The 18,431-nt window shown below is 51.3% G+C and overlaps 2 protein-coding genes across 3 annotated transcripts in view; both read right to left on the bottom strand.

Moving 5' to 3' along the window:
- Window positions 1–132: 132 nt before the first annotated feature.
- Window positions 133–6,451, bottom strand: Jmjd7 (jumonji domain containing 7). The gene is made up of 8 exons (XM_034496186.2): window positions 6,367–6,451; window positions 2,542–2,695; window positions 2,192–2,445; window positions 1,843–1,899; window positions 1,322–1,417; window positions 1,072–1,148; window positions 724–883; window positions 133–610 (listed from the first exon to the last, which is right to left on the bottom strand). The coding sequence occupies exons 1-8, from the start codon at window positions 6,428–6,430 to the stop codon at window positions 483–485; spliced, it is 990 nt and encodes a 329-aa protein (XP_034352077.1). The 5' UTR covers window positions 6,431–6,451; the 3' UTR covers window positions 133–482.
- Window positions 6,452–8,352: 1,901 nt separating this feature from the next.
- Mapkbp1 (mitogen-activated protein kinase binding protein 1) overlaps window positions 8,353–18,431 on the bottom strand; it is a 51,480-nt gene continuing 41,401 nt past the window's right edge. For both annotated transcript variants that reach the window (XM_076929532.1, XM_034495118.3), the window contains 21 exons: window positions 17,988–18,134; window positions 17,608–17,783; window positions 16,797–16,888; window positions 16,402–16,527; window positions 16,008–16,078; window positions 15,751–15,872; window positions 15,252–15,327; window positions 15,030–15,141; window positions 14,655–14,718; window positions 14,297–14,431; window positions 13,966–14,102; window positions 13,713–13,768; window positions 12,297–12,533; window positions 11,694–11,860; window positions 11,354–11,499; window positions 11,058–11,252; window positions 10,800–10,884; window positions 10,280–10,563; window positions 9,484–10,056; window positions 8,983–9,068; window positions 8,353–8,725 (listed from right to left, as the gene is read on the bottom strand). In XM_076929532.1, coding sequence (XP_076785647.1) covers window positions 8,498–8,725; window positions 8,983–9,068; window positions 9,484–10,056; window positions 10,280–10,563; window positions 10,800–10,884; window positions 11,058–11,252; window positions 11,354–11,499; window positions 11,694–11,860; window positions 12,297–12,533; window positions 13,713–13,768; window positions 13,966–14,102; window positions 14,297–14,431; window positions 14,655–14,718; window positions 15,030–15,141; window positions 15,252–15,327; window positions 15,751–15,872; window positions 16,008–16,078; window positions 16,402–16,527; window positions 16,797–16,888; window positions 17,608–17,783; window positions 17,988–18,134 — 3,315 coding nt within the window. In that variant the 3' untranslated portion in view covers window positions 8,353–8,497. The remainder of the gene's footprint in view (window positions 8,726–8,982; window positions 9,069–9,483; window positions 10,057–10,279; window positions 10,564–10,799; window positions 10,885–11,057; window positions 11,253–11,353; window positions 11,500–11,693; window positions 11,861–12,296; window positions 12,534–13,712; window positions 13,769–13,965; window positions 14,103–14,296; window positions 14,432–14,654; window positions 14,719–15,029; window positions 15,142–15,251; window positions 15,328–15,750; window positions 15,873–16,007; window positions 16,079–16,401; window positions 16,528–16,796; window positions 16,889–17,607; window positions 17,784–17,987; window positions 18,135–18,431) is intronic.

Below are 18,431 nucleotides of genomic sequence, written 5' to 3'. Positions count from 1 at the left end.
TATAACACAACTGCTGTGGGTAGCATCCCAGATGTGGATCCCAATTAGGGTCACCTTGACACTTCTGCCTGAACCTTCAAGCCCTTAGCAGGCCACGGAAGGCAAGTGTGACGGGAAACATGAGAACAAGTGTATCACTGGCACCTTTTATTGACCGCTTCCTCTAGGTTGGCCCATGGCTATTCCCACAGCACTGGGAGCCAGAGCCATTATTATCTCTAGTTTACAGGCAAGGGACTGATGCTAACATGCAGTGACTCACCCAAGGTCACAGCAATGGTGAGAGGCACTGCTGTACCTGATCCATGCTTGTCACCTATGTGGCAACTTCCTGGGCACGTTCACCCAGATCTGCCTGGCATTTCCTGGTCTTCCAACTATATTTCAAGTTCCTTCAATGCCTGATCTCAACACAGGCAGGAAGATGGGTAGCAGCCAGGACATATTCAAACTCCAGGCTGCCTCGAGAATCAAATACCCCCTCAATCCCCACTGTCCTTTGCAGTGTCTGTGAGGGTCTCATCGTCAAGGCCTGTGGCCCTAGTGAGGGATTCCATCAGTTGAAAGTAACTGTACTTGAGGTCATACTCCATGTCATACCAGAAATTCACTGTGGAGAGGAGAGGGACCTGGATGTGAGATCTAAAAGCCAGAGCCACCCCAACCCGATTCCTTGTTGGGCCATGGCAAGGCCTGCGCCCTGGATGTCCCAGGTGTCCTTACCAGCAATACAGCCGTGGGACTGCTGGACATGGTGGAACCACAGAGCTGGCAGGTACAGCAGCTCGCCAGCCCGTACCGTGCAGTGAAGGGCCCGTGCCTGGCTATAACTGGGGTACCGGGCCAGGTCTGGAGCCAAGGGGTCCAACGGGATCCAGGGAACCTAGAGACACAGCAGCTGCCTGGGAGCAGGCCCTGAGACCCGCCAGATGTCGGCTCTGTCCCCTCTCCTCTTGGCTTGAAGAATCATAGCCTAGGGATTTTCAGAGTGGGACGCCGCCTCCCCAGACACTTTGTGCCTATTCCCCAAAGGTCTACCCACTCCCCAGAGCCCAAGAACAGGATAGACACCTTCTCCATGGCTTCCTCGTCCACCACCCTAAAAGTGCCCTCTTCGGTCAGCTGGTAGGTTGCTGGTGTGTAGAGATCTGAAGGCAAGGTCAGGGAGACAAGTGGCCACCAGCCTGTCAGACACTCCCCACCATAACCAGCACAGAGCCCCCTGTATACAGAGAGCAGAGGGCTGGGGCCCGTGGCAGAGACCTCTTGCTGCCCTTCCCTCGCCAGTGGCTACCAGCTTCTTTTAGTTCATGTCACCTACTGTAAGGGATGAAGGGCCGGTCGCTGGGTGGATGTAACAAGAAGTGTTTCTCGCCAGAGACTACACAGTACAGATTCTCATAATGGTCCTTGTGCACTGCCGACACATGGGAGGCCTGGAGTTAAGGGGAGGAAAGCAGACTGCACTGTCCTCAGCCCCACACCCCAGCAGAGCCTACAAAGAAAGGAAAAGCCCACACAGGATCAGCAGACTTGAGGAGATTCCAAGGTTCTAGCAAGCACAGAACTTGGCCACCAAAAACTGGACGTGGGCCCCCCTTCATCTGGATCACCAACAGGATTTACCTCCTGACCCCTGCTCTCCAATCTACCTGACTTTTGAAGAGGCTTCTAGAGACTTCGAAGGTATAGTATTCCCTGTCCCCAATGTTCCAGCTATCAGGAGAAACTCTGTGGTGTCCTAGTCCCACAATACCAAAAGAAATCTGTAGTACTTATTCTGGGGGCCCACTTCTTCTGCCCCTCCAGCCCTCTCCCTACTTCAGGAGTCTCCACACCTACAGGATGTCACTGCAGCTGCGTCACCCAGCCAGAAGTTCACAGCATCAGGCATCTTTCCTGTGGGACACAGTGAGTTAGTACCAGGCTGAGAACCACCCATGTGTGGGGCAGCTATGCAGAAATATAGGTGGGGGCAAAGAATGCCAAGGAGTCTGGGAGAAAGTAACACTGGGATCACATCCCCCAGGATGGCAGAGACAGTAGCCCTTGCAGGGTTTCTGCCTGGAGTGGGCAAGTAGGTGGCACCTGCCCCCACAGAACCAACACAAAAGGAAGAGAATGAACAAGCAAGCTGAACCCTATCTCCCCCCTTCACCCCTATGCCCTGCCTCTTACCCCCTCCACTCACCCAGTGACTCAGAGGCCCAGGGCACATGGGACTCAATGTCAGACAGAAGCTGTGGCAGCTCAGTGGGCAGGTTGGAACACTGTTTCTGCACATAGAGAACTCCTGGGTGCTGGGCCTGACCCTCCAACACATCTAGCACATGGCTTATGGGCAGACGGCATTCAGCAGGCATCACAAAGCGGTCCCCTCGCACAGCATCCGCATAACCATCTGGAGTCACAGCCACACTCACCTCCGTGGAGCCCACCGTGGCTCTAAAGAAATGGACACTTGGTTTGTAGTCTGCTGCTAATGGTCACTCACCCCCCCCCCCAAGGAACACCGCCACCACCTCCCAAGGAACACCTCACCTTAAGTAGGAGGGGGACCACTTGTGGAGGGCTGGCCAGTGCTCCACAGCATTTCGGATAATGCAGGGCCTGTTGGGGCATACCCAATCCCGGTAGAAGCAGAGCGGGGTTGGAGGCTCATCCAGGTAGGGTACAGCACAAGGTACATTGAGGTCTTAAGAAAGAAATGGTGGAGGAGGAGGCTTGAAATCAGTGGTAATCAACTTCCATCACACAGTCTGCAACAAGAAACCCTCTACGATGGACATCCTAAGCAAGGCTGCTGCTGACCTAGGATGCCTGCATCACTGAGCTGGTGGTCACAGGCTAAGTGGGGTGGGTCTGGCTTTGGGATGACCCCTTTCTCCCACCAGTTGGTTTAAATAGGTATGGCCCCACAGACTCATGGGTGTGATGCTTGGCCAATAGGGAGTAGCACTATTAGGAGGTGTGGCCTTGTTGGAGGAAGTGTGTCACTAGGGGTGGACTTTGATGTTTTATAAGCTCAAGTCTGGCCAGTGTGTCACAGTCTCTTCTTGTGGATCCAGATGTGGAACTCTCAGGTCCATCTCCAGGCTGCCACTTTTCCCACCGTGATGATAATGGACTAAACTTCTGAAACTAAGCCAGGCACAATGAAATGTTTTCCTTTATAAGGGTTGTGGTGGTCATGGTGTCTCTTCACAGCAGTACAATCCTAAGACACCTTCCAATGGTGATATTCACTGAACATCTGAGATGGACTCTGCATTGGGCCTGGCCAGTGTGGCTGAGAGGACAACCCCACCACTTCACCAAGTTTATGGCTCATCTATCCTCCGGGGAGATGACTGCCCAGTGACAATACTAGAAGACAGGTAGGAGCTGAAGTGAGCTCTGGTCTCACGGAACAGCAGCAGCACCCTTAGCCACCTAGACCAACACTTTTGTACTGTGCCACCTATGGAGGCATTAGGTGACTCTGTGTAACCCTTAAACTGATATGGTAGCTCACCTCTGTGAACCCATCACCTGGGAAGTAGCATCAGGAGTATCAGTTCAAGCCCACCCTCGGCTACATAGCAAGTTCAAGGCCACTGTGTGTGTGTGTGTGTGTGTGTGTGTGTGTGTGTGTGTGTGTGTGTGTGTTGCTTTACCCTATCCCAATCTGCCCTGGGCCTGGTGTCTCTAAGTCTGGTGATTCTACCCTTTGTCTCTCAAAACTACCCTTTCCTTCCCTCTGGGGCTTTGGGTCCAATGTCACACTGATGAAGCTCCCTTTCCTGATCATCCCTTTTTAAACCGTCACTTGTTAGAAACAATCCTTATCTCCCTGCTTATTTAGTTTTTCTCCACAGATTTATCATTACCTGACTCTCTCTCTATTTTTTTTCATCTGTTTCTTTATTGGTCTGTCTCAGCAGACTAGAAACACCACAATGGCTTGAGTGATTGTCACATCCTGGCACATCCCTACAACAGCACATTAGCACACAGTAGGCACATCCCTACAACAGCACATTAGCACACAGTAGGTGCTCAGCAAACATTTGCTCAAAGTCAAGTGAAACTGCCCCACATTCTGACTGCTGGTCACTGCAGCAAACAAACTGGTGTTTCTGGTGGAATCCATTCCCCCTCAAGACCATCTCTCATCTGAGCTACCAGCTCACCTTGTCATGTACCTCGTGAAGGACCCTTTGATAGCTCACTGTTACCTCTAGCAGAACTCTGTCCACCTTGGCTTTCACTCAGGATGCTCCAAGACCAAGCCCAGCCCTTCTCTTTTTCCCAGTCTGCTTTGCTCCGGTCTTATGCCTGACCCTGACCACATCCCTCTACCTGGGCTGGGCTGTTCCTGCTGTTCACTTTCTTGGCTTTTACAAGAGCAGTGCTTTACTTCCTTAGTTTTCAACCTTAACGTCTGACCAAGATGCTTTGGCCCCAACCGGCAGTTACTGCAACCCCTAACAAAAGTATATGGCATTCATTTTATCCCTGAAGTCACACTAGCTCAGTTACATCTCCAGGCTGACTACACCTCCAGTTCCTGCCTTATAGCCAGTCAGAACATGAATATCTTTAAATTAGAAATTGGAACCACATGGGATGTCATTGGTAGGGCCAGGAAAACTGAAAAAACAAACAAACAAATAAACAAACAAAAAACCCCCACATGCTTGCTACCTTGAATGGGGTGAGAATTACCAAGCAGCCAAGGAAGGGAAGAACAGCAGCTCCACAAATCGGAAATCTTAGAAGGGAACGGGGGCTCAGGACAACTGAGTCGCTCTTTGGGATCTGACTGTTTTGTAATGCTTGGGAACCCGGCCTCCTCCATGCCCTGTGTTACTCTACCCTGGAGTTTAAAATGTGTAGAGAGGGCCTTTTGCTTAGTTGGTTTGGTTTTCTGAGACAGGGTTTCTTTGTGTAGCCTTGGCTGTCCTGGAACTCCCTCTGTAGACCAGGCTAGCCTGGAAACTACAGAGACCTTCCTGCTTCTGCCTCCTGAGTGCTGGGATTAAAGGCGTGTGTCACTATCACCTGGCCTGACACTGCCCTTTTCTATCCTTTGGATTTTCTGTAATTATGCCAGTTTTATTTGTTCACCATTTCCTATAGAGGATGGGTTTTTTTTTCCCCTGAAGATTCAAAATGAACTCCAAACAATTTCTTTGACTCAGCAATTCTATTAAGAATTTAACTGACAAAAATAAACATGAACACAAAGTCTGCTCCAAGCTCAGTCCTCACTGCTTCTTATACACAGCAGGCAAACACACCCCCCTCCAAGGGCTCCCCTGAGCCTCTGACCAGCCTCTAACACGGTGCTTCCTAATGCGCTACCCTTTAATAGAGTTCCTCGTGTTATGGTGACCCTAGGCCATAACATTATTTCGTTGCTACTTCATAAATATAATTTTACTAGTTATGAATCAGAACATAAATGTCTGATGTTCAGGATATCTGACGTGCGACTCCTCTAGGGTCTTGACCCCAAAGGTTGAGAATAACTGCTCTAGCCACTTCTGTGTGACAAAGATGGTAAACGAACAAAATTGTACTCGATCGCTCTCCGTGTGCGCGCACACGCCTGCGCATGTGTGGTACGTGCCTGTGCGTGCATGTGTGGAGGCCGTTGGCATTAGGTGTCTACCATTCTCCACTTTATTTTCTGAGACAACGTCACTGAACCTGGACCTCAGCAGTTGCTAGGCTGGCTGGCTGGCCAGGGAGCCCCTGGGGTCCTCCTGTCTACCCTCCACCTCTGGAACTCCATCAGACATCTACCATCACCACACCCAGTGTTTTACGTTGGTGCTGGGGGTCTGAACTCAGGTCATCACGTGCTTAAGCACTTTACCTACCACTGAGTCATCTCTCCAGCTTGTCTAATCATGAGGTAGTGAGGAGCAGAGGAAGAAACGTAACACATAGTAGAGGAATAGCCAAGATCAACTGGGCGGCTGCCTACAATCCTCAAATCTTGGAGTCTGAATGAACGAGGGAGGTCGATTGCCTCTCTCCTCAGAACCCACCAGCATCCAAGATATTTGAGGTGAAAGTCTTCTGAAAGTACAGCAATGCAGAGCACAGGGACTCAGCACCCTGCTGGCTTTGAGAATGGCACTATACTATGACTACTGTCGGAGCTGTGCTGGGTCTTGAAAACTACGACTGCACCCCACGAAGCCAGCAAGGCATGCGATCGTGAGCTGAGGACCCGTCCGCCGGCTAGAGAAGAGTACACACGAAAATGCGTGGCCACCGGTCGTGCACCCATGCACACATAATCTGAGTTCCCGGCGCCCCGGGCTCTTCGCGCTGTCCTCGCGCGGTCGCTGCTGCCTATGGGAGCCCACTCACCGCGAGCCTCCGCAGGGAACTCCTGCAACGCCCTCCGCACTGCCTCCAGAGCCGCCTCCGCCATGAGGCCCGCGGGAAAAGAACCCGCCCCTATTTCCGCTCCAGGCCCGCAGTCCCGCCCCCGTTTCCGCCCTCTAGGAGGTGCGACAAGCGGCGCTCTTTTCAGAGTTTGCTAGCCAGTTAACAAATGATTGTGTTTATTGACAATTTCATACATCCGTACAAACGAAACGTTAAAACAGCCCCACCCCGTGCAGCCGGGGAGGACACAGGCTCCACAGTATAAAAGTTATAAATAAGGGGCTTTCAAAACTGGGATGGGACAAATCTGGACGTGGGCAGCAGTTGCCAGTGGCCTCAGACATGTCAAAGTGGACAAAGCGCCGCAGGTCACAAGATCCCACCCATGCAGGGTAGTTGGCCCTCCCTCTAGAAGGGCAGGCTGGCATAAAGACCTCTAAAACCTGGTGGAGGTCAGGGCAGTGGGCCGACTTCTAATCCTCAGACCGCCAACAGGCCCACCTCCAGCTACTATGGTTCTTTGGGATAGGAATTGGGCTATGCGGGTGGTAGAAAAATGGGAACACATGGATTGAGTGTACTCAACACTCAGGCTGACCCAACAAAGCTAAGCACCCATCAAAACCTAGTTTCCTTCTGGCCTCTGCATTCAGAGTTTGGAAGTGGCTTCGAGGTTTCCACAGGTTTTTGTAGTCTAAACCTGGTGAAAGGTCACTCCACCTTACCTGATGCAGGGGAATATACTCTCTCCAATTCTGCAACCACCTCACGACGTGTTCCTACCCACAGCCTCTCTCTCTTTTCTTCACCCTCTAACAATTAACTTAATCCTATCCCTACCTCTGCCACCTACCTGTCTGCCTATCACTTTTCCAGTGTGTCTCTTGCTCAGAACCTCCACTCCGCAATCTCCAGTGTCCAGTATCTCTGGGCACCCAACACTGCCTTTGAAAAAGAGCCTCCTCCATGAGCCAGGTGCTCCCATGGGCCATCTCCTGTCAGCCTGGCTGTGGACATGAAGACTCCAGAATTTAAGTTTAGTGTATCCATTCCTTTTTTATGTTTCTGGGTTCCAATTAATCCAGGCTAGTGAAGCTGAGGCAAAAATGTGAGGAAACCAGATGCATACCAGCCAGGCAAGTGTTCTACCCATGAGCACTCCACTGTGTATGTGATGCATGCATGTATGTGTGTGTGTGTCCAAGGTTCTAGGAAGGTGGGCCAGTGCCCTGTAAACCATGAGGGTACTCCCTCCCAATACAGGTTTCTGATTGCGCATTGCCCAAGATGTAGGGAGAAAGTTGTCCCCAGGGATTCAACAGTCCACTGGAGACCAGGGTTAGAGAACAAGGAAGCCTAAGGGGCTGAGGAAGTAGGCCAGGCTTTGTTTGCCCAGCAGAGGGGCTTTACTGTCCTGCAGCAAAATCTGACAACTAGCTCCATATGGGAAAAAGGGGATGGGGGCAGAAAAATGTTAGGGCTCGCTTGCAGGGAAAATGGGATTGGAATGTGGGGGCTCAGGTCCTGATACCCACTCAAGTCTTCTGATGGCTAGGAATACCCTGGAGGCCAGGCAGCTGTCTTTCTCACTGCCAGGAGTTGGGGTGAAAGCAGCCCTGCTCTGACAGACAGGGGGTGCTGCTGGTGTGGGAATGGAGGTGAAGGGTCTGCAGCTGGCTTTAGACCACTAAATGCCACATTGCCTTTCAGCTCTGCTCCACAGTACCCTGTGTGTGCTCCACCCCAGGGAGCTCATCCCTGAAGTAACTTCAAATGGCTTTGAAGACGAGAAGGCCAGACCTTCACGATGTCCCCAGGTGAGGCAGGCTGCCCTCCTACCCCTCACAGCACCAAGATGACATAGACTCAAGACCTGCCCTGCTATGAGCCCCAGGCTGGGCTTTAGAGGCAGGAGTCCCAAGGAAGTGAGGCAACAGTTAGGGAAATAAATTAATAAATACAGGGGCCCCATGAGGGCAGCTGGGAAAGCTGCTTTGCCTCTGAACACTGATCACTGCTATCCACTCCAGACATTCTCACATTTTCTTGAGTGGAAACAGGGCTACAGTTTGGAATGGAGACCATTTCTCTTGGGACGGGCTTCAGGAACTCAGAGTCTGCGCTCCATACGCCGCTCCACAGCTCGAAGCAATAGCTCTGAGTACTGCTCCAACAGGGCCTGAGTTTGCTCAGCCCCCACAGCCCCAGGGCTGCCACCTGGGCTGGACAGCACAGCCCCAGCCAGAGCCTCTAGCTCCTGCCGCACTGAAGAGAAGGTGTCTCTCAGGAGACGGGTGATGTGACTTTGCTCTGCTGAAGGTGTCTTAAAGCTGGTCACCTGCAACAGGGACACTGAGAGTAAGCTGGAGAACAGTAGAGTAGAATACGGACAAGGGGCTCTACCAGTGCCTAGCCCACAGAGAAGGGGGATCTACTGGCGCCTAGCCTGTCCAGTAGCAGGGACTGTCTAGAAGTTCTACACACAAGATCAGGATGATCAGAGTCACTCTGATGGGTGACCCAGATGAGGATCCCTCCAGACTACGAGAACCATCTACTTCTTGACAACTTTTCCCAACAACTCTCAATACTCACCAAGTGGTAGAGCTGCACTGCCTGGCGTACATTCCCCTGGAGCTCTGCCACAAGCTGTTCACATTGTTGCAGGCTCAAGGCCAGTTCTGAAGGACAAACACCAGTGAGGCCCAGCTGCTTTTTCAGGCATCCCAACCCAGGGCTCTTAGAGCAGAGCTATAATCCCTACCAGCCCACAATCCCTGCCTCTTGCCTCTTGCCCCACCCTCTTCTAATACCTTCCCCAACACCACACAGAATTTAGAAGGAAAAGCCAGCCCTACCTCTAGCCCCAGAGCCAGCCTTAGTATCCAGAACACACTAAAGGGTTCACTGGGTTATGGGGAGATCATGAAGGGTGGCAAGAGTGTCTCACCATCAGGGGTGTGACTTATGGACCAAGACAGGAGCAGACAGGACAAAAACGTCAAAGGCTAGGCACACAGAAATGGGATGGAGCCAGAAAGTGGCCAACAGAGACAGAAAGGATGGGCCAAGATGAGACTGGGGAGCCATGCACACCTGAGTCCTGGCTCAGGGCTGCCCCTGGCCTGCTGCTTTCCACAGAGTTACGAGTCTTCTCAGGGCCTTGGAGAAGGTTGCTGACTGGCAATTGCTGGGCACAGGGGTGGCTGGGGCAAGGATGAGCCTGGCACTCTGTCCTAGATTTATGAGTAGTATCCTCCCCTAAACAGGAGAGCTTTTCAACTGTAGTATGAGCCTTTGCTAGGCTCACCAAGGGGCCGGATTGTTCTGTTTCATTGTGGGCCAGGGCCTTGGATACAGGTGAAAATGTGGTCAGAGTAGGACGGTCAGGAAGTGGTTTGGGGATATCCAGGACAAGGTGGGCCCGGCTAGGCAGAGCTAGTTTGTTGAGTGGTGAGATTCGGATCGATGCAGGAGCTTGAGGTTCAGCTGCCAGGCCTGGATTCTCACCAACAGAAATGCTACGAGCTAGCTTGGCCATAGAACTGGTGGTAGGGTTCTGGTAGGAGTGAGCCTGAGATGGGCAGCTGTCAGCTTGTGGCAGGGATTCTAAGCTGCTCTGGATCTCTGCCTCCCGGAAAAGCAGTGGACGTGATGGAGGTACCTCTTCTGTATCAGAGACAGGGACAGATGCAGGTCAGGTGGTGAGGAATTAGGCAAATGCTAGGGCCCCATTCCCAGTTGCTACTCTCCCCCTGTGCATGAGCCCTAAGGGACATGAAATGGCAAGCAGGACATGCCAGGGCCACACTAGGCCCACCTTCCTCCAGCATGCCCACATACATGTCTCACATTCCCCACAGCCTGTAGTTGAGTCCACCAGGTTCCTTACCCTGTGGTACCAAACTATTCACAGACTGGGCTTTCTGGAGTCCAGCTATAGGTCGGGTTGCAACCATTTTCTTGGAAGCCCAGCTGTTGTCCAGGTTGTTATGCCGTCGTGGCAACAGCACAGGAGCCACCTGCTTGGGGCCGGAGTTGCCAGAAGAGGGTTCCATTTCTGGGGGTGCTCCTGGGGGAGTGGCACCACTGCCTTTCAGCTGCTCACCAGATACCTGTGATACCTGGTCAGGCCTGGACATCAGGGCCATGCCTGAGGAGGATAGAGACGGTTCCCTACAGGGAGAATGGGTTCAGAAGAAGGCCCAGAGAAGGCTCAGTGCTTTCCTCCCTCTCAGATGGACAGATGCACCAGAAGAGGACAAGCACAAAGCAAGACAGGGGTTGAATGAGACCACCTGTTTCAAACCTAGGAGTATAAAGTCCCTTCTGGAGAGATCTGAAGAAGGCTACATGCTGTGCCAGGTACAGAAGCACCAGATCAGCAGAGCCATGTCGGGGACGGTCTGTACCTGAGTGGGGAGGTCTGCACTTGCAAGAGAAATCGTGATGAGATACTCCGAGACTCTGTCCTCTCTAGGACCCGTGCTGGACCCCCTGCAGGAGGCACAGAAATCATGAACTGAATCAGAAGTTTAGTTCTTACCAGAGGTCTTGCCTCCTCTGCAAAGAAACCTAAGGCACTGACTGACGACTGGGCCCTCCCTCTCAACTAGGCACGGAGGGGAGAAGGGCAGATGTAACAACTGCAGCTGGCCCACTGACCACACCTGGAGCAGCCCCACTGGCCAGAGTCTCAAAGTGCTGTTTTAGAAACTGCTCCTGATCCGGTGTATGAGGGCTGCCTTCCTGTAGCCCACAGAGGCCAGTGCCTCCCTCTTCTTCCTCCTCTTCATCACCCTCGGCTGGCTCTTCCAGGTCTGAGGAGATGCCATCCACACTTAAAGGCTCTGTGCTCTCAGAGTCTGGATGTGGGGGAGGGGAAAGGCATCACACTGTACCTATCAGTCACAGACCTGCCTCCCCTGCTCCATCCTGTTGCCCCTTTCTCACGGTGTAGCCTTACCTTCATTAGGGTGTTCAGGGCTGGAAAGCCGGCTGCTGCTGTAATCCACAGAGCATGCACTGTCAGGACTGTGCTTTTCTGAGCCCCTGCTGCCTGGGTACACTCTTCCTAGAGATCCTCCCGCTGGAGCCTGCACCTGAAACGCACTGCCAGGAAGGCCAGCAAAGGGAAGGAAGGACAGTAAGCAGGGGTCAGCAGCAGCTCCACTCAGCTCCTGCCTGTGAACACAGCTAGGAAGGAGGTGGCCTGGAGGCCAACCATTGCCCAAGTGAGAAAACTCAGGGAAAGGAAGGTTGAGGGCTGCAGAGCCCATGAGTCCTGGCCAGGGCACAACCCTTGCCTGGTATCCATGGTAGGGCTGTCACTGGGTTCCGGGTAGACAATACCATCTTCAATGGGTGCAGGCTCCAGGTCTTGGGCAAAGACTCCTTCCTCTTGTGACAACAATTGGATAATGTGGGGGCAGGAGCAGGGCTGGGAAGCCTGAAGCCGAGGGGCCCTTTCATTCTGAAAACAAAGAAAGGGGTACTTGTGAGAATTGCTGGCATGAGAAGAGGGTGTTGAGAGGAGGTAGAAGCTTTCAAGGACTGGTGAACACCAGTTCTGAGGAAGCAGAATACTGTAGCTCTGGGGACAGGAAGCAGGAAGCCAGGCTAGGCTCCAGCTACAATGTTAAGCTTCTGGAAGAGCTGTACTGGCACTCAGATTGCCAAGCTCCTGTCCACCCAACAACAAGAGTCCTCCCAAAAGCTCCCTTTACCTCTTGGCACACCCCACTCACAATCCAGCCCAGCCAGCTCTACTACAACTGCATTTCAGATGACCCACCTGGCCACAGAGACAGAGGAAGCATAGAAGTACCCATGCTCAGGCCTCAGTTGTTAGCACAAGGCTAGCTGAGGCTTCCTGAGATCTCTAGAGAGCTGGGAGAAAGCTAGCTCACCTGGCTAACACATGACAATTCAGGGGCCTGTGGACCATGCTTCTCAGGACCAGCTGGGGACACAGCCAGTGAGTCCTGGCTGGGGCCTCGAGGGCTTGGGGCCAAGGTCTCTAACTGTCGCAGGTCCAGCATGGAGCGAACACTCAGCTCTACACCTGGCTGAGCCCAGCGCCCTCTTCTTTTAGGTCCTGTGTTAGCTACAGGAGCTGGGTCCAAGAACTCCATGGTCTCTTGTGCCTGGTAGTTGTGGGTGAAAAAGAAGTAATAATTAGAACCATACTATCAACAGACAAACATATGTATATATTTTTGCATAAATGCCACCCTCTGTGTATTAGCTCATTTTTATCTTTACAACCATTTTATAGAGTAGGTAGCATTATTATCCCAGGTCTTACACATGAGGGAAACAGAAGCACAGAAAATTTCTGTGACTAGCCCAAGCCTATGTTGGACCTTAATGCAGGCGAGGTTGGCTCTAGAGTGCATTCTAGACTTCAAAATAGGAACTTCTTTAGTTTCTGCCTTTACCTGGTGTCTTACAGTCTAGAGCTAGGGTTCCAAATAATTGTATTCAATGAAGATACCCAACAGAACCCAGAGTCCCAACTCAGCCCTAAGGCCAAACCAACAATGAGGGACTGAGGCCCTGGTGGTCGTGGCCCTGGTGGTCGAGAGCACATCATCATCATTACCCTGTCTGTGAGGCTTCCAGTGCTAGACTCAAAAGCCCAACGTGGGACGTGTGAGGGTTGAGCTGCTTTCGGGCTTGCTGAAAAGGTCTCTCTCTGGCACTCTGAAATAGCCACACAGCAACAGGTATTCTGCAGCCTTTTCCCTCTGACTGTTCTGAGCTAACTTCCTCATTGGGGTCTTCAGAACCATAGTTCGCTAGATTTCTCCTTGCTGGACCCTTGCTTTCCTTGGGCTGTTGCTCTAACCATGTGACTCACACCATTCCTCCCCATGGCATGCTGCTTGTTTGTTATTGCTGTGGTTTTGGTTTGGTTTAAGCACAGCATGGTGGCACAGGCCCTTTCTTCTCAGCACTCAGAGCAAAGGCCCTGTGGATCTCCATGAGTCCCAAGGTCAGCCAGGGCTGCATAGTAAGACCCTGACTGAAAACAAAACCAAGCTACTCTTGAATGCTATTTTTCCCAGGCTCCTGACAGATAAGGAGGTGGCTCCCTCTTCTAGTGGAGGCAACCTTATCTGATACAAGAAGGAAAGACTGATGTTCCCCTATCTCTGACTAGACCAGCTGCTTGACCTCAATGATAAGGCCTTCCTTAGAAACAGGAATGGAGCATGTGGGCAGCTCCTGTACCCAAATGCCTCATGAGGGTACAAAGGGCTCTGTTGCTACTCCCTCACGTCTAATAATCTTGGCAGCACACTTCAATGATGGCAACTCACCCGACTCATTTCCCAGTGGGACAGGCTTCGGAGCAAGGCTGGACTAGAGCCTGAGGCTAGACAGGAATGTTTGAATGTCAGAAGGCATGTTTCCTACCTCCCCACCTCTGGGACCAGGAGCCCAGAACATCCCCATCTCCATCCCATGCGATCACTGTGATGGCCCAGCCTCCTTACCCCATGGTCCAGATGGGGCTTACCTGGCCACCACACCAGCTAGTGCCTGTCTGCCTTACACCCAACAGCCACAAACCTAGTTCTTTTTTGGTGCTTTTGCCAAGGATGGGCAGAGCTGGAAGTTCTTCTTCTTCAGTACCCTCATCTTCTCCCTCTTTGTCACTATCTGAGGAAAGAGCTGGTCCAGAAGGGGGTACCACTGGAGCACGGTGCCTGAGTCCAAGAAAAGAAAGGTCACAGAAGAGAAGACTTACTGGGCAAGAAACCAACAATGATGGGCTTGTGCGTGAGAAGGAGGCCTTGGGATTACAGGAGCTGCTGCTCAACAGCACGTGCAACATGAGGAGGTACAAGGGATCGCACACCGTGTGGACAACAGTGAGCACAGCCATCTCTGGCCCACTTACTGTCTAGCTCCAGAAGCCCTTTGGGGAGAGGTTGGTCCTTGTTGCTTGATCCCTCGCTGCCGCTGACGCAACTCAGCCAGGCGCTGCCTCATGCTGATGGTCATCTCAGAGCTCAAACGCCAGACAAATATGCAGCTAGGGTGGAGCCACAGCATTGGGTGAGGGGCAAGGAAGGGCTCTGGGGGTAGCAACACCATTTATCCCTACTTCCCTTGAATTGGCCAGGCGATCCAAGCCTCCCTCCACTGCCAGGTCAGGCCTCACCAAGAAATATCCATCCCTCTCAGACCTTTTCCCAGAGACACCATGAAAGGAAACAAGAGGAGGGACAAGGTGGTACAGACAAGAATCTGCTCACCTGTCCCCTGACACAGAGATGAGATGTTTGCAATCGTTACTAAATTTCATGCCAGTGACAATCTCTGTAAAGAGTAAAGTATATGGTCTATGAACTGCCACAAAGACCTAACCAAACTCCTGCCTGCTCCAGCAGTGGGATGGGCTGCAGGGGAGGGAGGGTCAGGCTCTACTCTCACATAGGCACTTTGTCCTCTTGAGTCTGGATGTGGGGGAAGGGAAAGGTACCAACCACACTGTCCCCTTCTGCCACAGGGCTTTCTACCCTTGCTTCAGTCAGGTGACCCCTCCCAGGGCAGATGGGCAGAGTTGTGGTGTGGCAATAGACAAGGGAAGAAAGTACAATTCCAAACAGGTAGGTAGATGCTACACTCACCTGAGTGGCCAAACATGGTGGCCACACACTCGCCTGAGGAGAAGTCAAAAATGGAGAGATTCTTATCGGAACAGCTGGTGGCGATGTAGATTCCTGAGGGGTCTGTCTGCACCTGGGAACACAGTGGCACGAGTAGAGGAGCACCACCCTTCCTCACTTAGTCCTGCCCCCAAGCTGCCCAGTGGCAGGCTACAGGTCTACTAGTCCCACTGGGGTGCTCACCTTAATGAGAGTGCCGTCTTCACCCTGTGACCCTTTAAACAGCTTTTTCTGCTTCCCACTGCTGATGTTAAAGATCCTGTAAAGGAAGGTTGTGTTCACAGCAGCCCGAGGGCCAGAGCACAGTGCTAGAAGCAGCAGCACTCACTTCCCACTTGTCCTAGGAGCTCGCTCGCTCTCACACCACGGCCTACTCTCTCAGGTGAGGCTCGAAAGTCTGGACAAAAAGGCAGATTTGAGGACTGAGCTGCACAAAGGAATGTGGTCCGAAAGTCTGACAAGTGAAGGCCAGCAAAATGGCTCAGAGGGTAAAGGCACTTGCTGCCTGCCAGGCCTGATGGCTTAAGTCTGATCTCCAGGACCCATGTCCTGGTAAGAGAAAAACCACTCCTGAAAGTCATCCTGACCCCACATGCTCACTGAGGCGCGAGCACATCCTCTTCCCACAAAATAAACAAAGTAAAAATGAATTCATAAAGAAGTCTGAGAAGGGAATGCCCACCGAATATTTCGGTCTTGGCAGCCGATGGCCGTGTACTTCCAGCTGGGTTCCACATCCATGTCATAGAGGGTTGTCTTCCGTACCACATGATGTGTTCGTGTAAACTGTACTCCTTCTCCAGACTGCAGTAGGGAGCGCATGGGCAGACCACATCCAAATGAATCATCAGGTCACAGGGCTCACTTTTCCTTTCACCTCCTGTAACCTGAAAACCCGTTCCAACCCCTACCCTGTTGGGGGACACCCGGTGCCCTTACCTTCTGTGCAGTTCGGAAGTAAATGCTCTTGTCTGCACCACAGCTGATCATCCGCACTTGCCCATCACTGGCTGTAAGGGACAGGGATCCAGCTGCTTCCGCCATATGAAGGCAGCCTTTCTCCTGCCTTCCCTTATTTTCCCCAATGGAGCTACTCTACATGGTGGACCAACCAAATAAAACAGAGCATATCCCACAAAACCCATGTATGTCCCCCCTCTCAGCCCTCAGTCTGGCTCAGGGTCCCCTAGACTGAAAGTCTATATCCACCTGTCTTCCTACCTAGCCTCATGACTCCCTGGTACATCCCAATCCTTCCTAGCAGACTCTTCTCATAGATATATAGTGAGGTGGTAGGTAGAGGGACGTATAGCTTCAATTGCCCAGTCCCCACCTGCAAACTTGACAGCAGTGATGGAGGATGAATGCTCGTCCAGTGTCTGCTGTAGACTATATTCCCGCCCAGCATCCAGCACGTGGATCAGACGGTCCCGGCTTGCTGATGCTAGCAGTTTCAAACCTGGAGTTGGAAGAAACTCATCAGCTCACATTAAGCTGGCCCTTAACAATGCCCAGAAAAGAGCCCCGAGTGGATGGAGCCTCATATCTCTAAAGCTACATGAACCACAGAACAGGAACAGAGCTCTTAAAATCCTGCAAAGACCAAATGATCTCAATGAATACAGGATCCAAGATTATCAGAAGCCAAGGCAGGTATAAGGTAGCACTGGTAGGACAGGAGGGGCTGTGCCAGAGCTAGATCCTGCTGGGACATGGGTTAGACCTTACCTGTGTCTGGCTTAGAGTACTCCAGGCACAAGATCTCAGAGTCATGGGCCTCTACTTTCAGCATCTCACTCAGGGACTGCAGCTCATGCACCCTAGAAATAAGAGAAGTCATTGCCTGGCTGTGAGACTAAAGACCTCTCCTTCTCTTACATCCTCTCTCCCCACCTTTAAACAAATATTTTTAAGCTTAAAGAAAAACTATAAACACTACAGGTGTTCTGTATTTCCCTTGCCCAGTTCTTAACTAACAGGCATAACAACAGCACATTATCAGAGCCAGGGCATTTACATACTATTAACTAGGTATCTTATTAATATACCATCATTTTTTCTGTTATGTCCTTACTTGATCCAGGATCTTAAAGAGTGCAAACAGCATTTAACTGTCACTTTAGTTTCCTGTAGTCTGTGATACTTTTTCCATCCCTCCTTACTTTCTTTTACCGTGACATTTTTGAAGAACACTGATAGTTACTCTGTTGTATGTACCTCATTTGCGCCTCTCATGATTGAACCGAGTCATAAACTTTTTTTTTTTTGCAAGGATGCCACAGAAACAATATTATGTCCTTTTTAGAACCACATGCCTTGGGCTTCCTCATGCTGATGTGTGTCTGTTAGCTGTGCTACTTGTCTGAGATGGCCCTTTCTGAGCTCACCACTGTAAGCTCATTCTTTCCATTTTACAAATAAATAGTTTGCTTCTGAGGTTTTGGGGGGAGACAAACCCTCCTAAAGCACTGCCCTTGAAGACCTAACTACAAAGCCACCATGAGAGGCAGTCAGTACCTAGTGCAGAACTTAACATTACCTAAGTGTCCCCATGCGGTCTCCTGAAGCTAGGTGTTGTCCATTGGGGCTGATACACACGGAACGGATGCCTACTCGGGGATCCATCAGGGACCCATCAGCTTTGTCTCCTCCAGGCAGCTCAGTGTCTAACAAAGCCTGAGTGTTCCCGTCCACATAGATGATCTTAATGAGATCCTGGTGGAAAAGGTGAAAAGAGACAGCTCAGGCAGTCCCAGCAGGATGGCTGCAAGCACAGAGGGATGCTGGGTAAAATCAACCCTTGGCTCATAGAGTCCAGCCAAATAAAAGCTGAGTGATCAAGATTGGGAGAGTCAGTTTCTGAAAACAAGGTCAAAATCTATAAGCATGGGGGCACTAAGTATGAAATGGGAGGCTCACATTGCTGAGGATGTTACGGTGCAGGGTAGAGCCATGTACCCCAGAGCTCTCTGTGTTCCACAGGCGAATGGTGTTGTCTGAGGAGCAAGTAATAAAGGAACTGGGGGGAAGACAGGCCTGATTACTGTCCTTGATCTCAGGGTAGACCTGAAGGGACAGAGGGAAAGAATTAGACTTTCATTTTGGGGGCATTTTTGTTTACTCAAGAAGATGGAAAGGGGAATGAAATCTAAGGCAGAATGCTAAGACTTAGCCATTTGTCTGACATTTACTAAGGAAACAAGATATTACTGCTATATACACACACGGTAAGAAAAAGCCAATGATCCCAGCTCCTCCTGTGTGCCATAATGACTCAATTACATTATTTCATTTCATCGTGAGAACAATTGAGAAAATTTAGTACATCATTTTACAGTTAAGGAATATGAGGCTTAGTCAGGA

This window comes from Arvicanthis niloticus, chromosome 2, assembly GCF_011762505.2.
Source record: "Arvicanthis niloticus isolate mArvNil1 chromosome 2, mArvNil1.pat.X, whole genome shotgun sequence".
Classification (NCBI taxonomy): domain Eukaryota; kingdom Metazoa; phylum Chordata; class Mammalia; order Rodentia; family Muridae; genus Arvicanthis; species Arvicanthis niloticus.
Note: the sequence above shows the minus strand (reverse complement) of the source record. Positions and strands in the feature narration are given on the sequence as shown.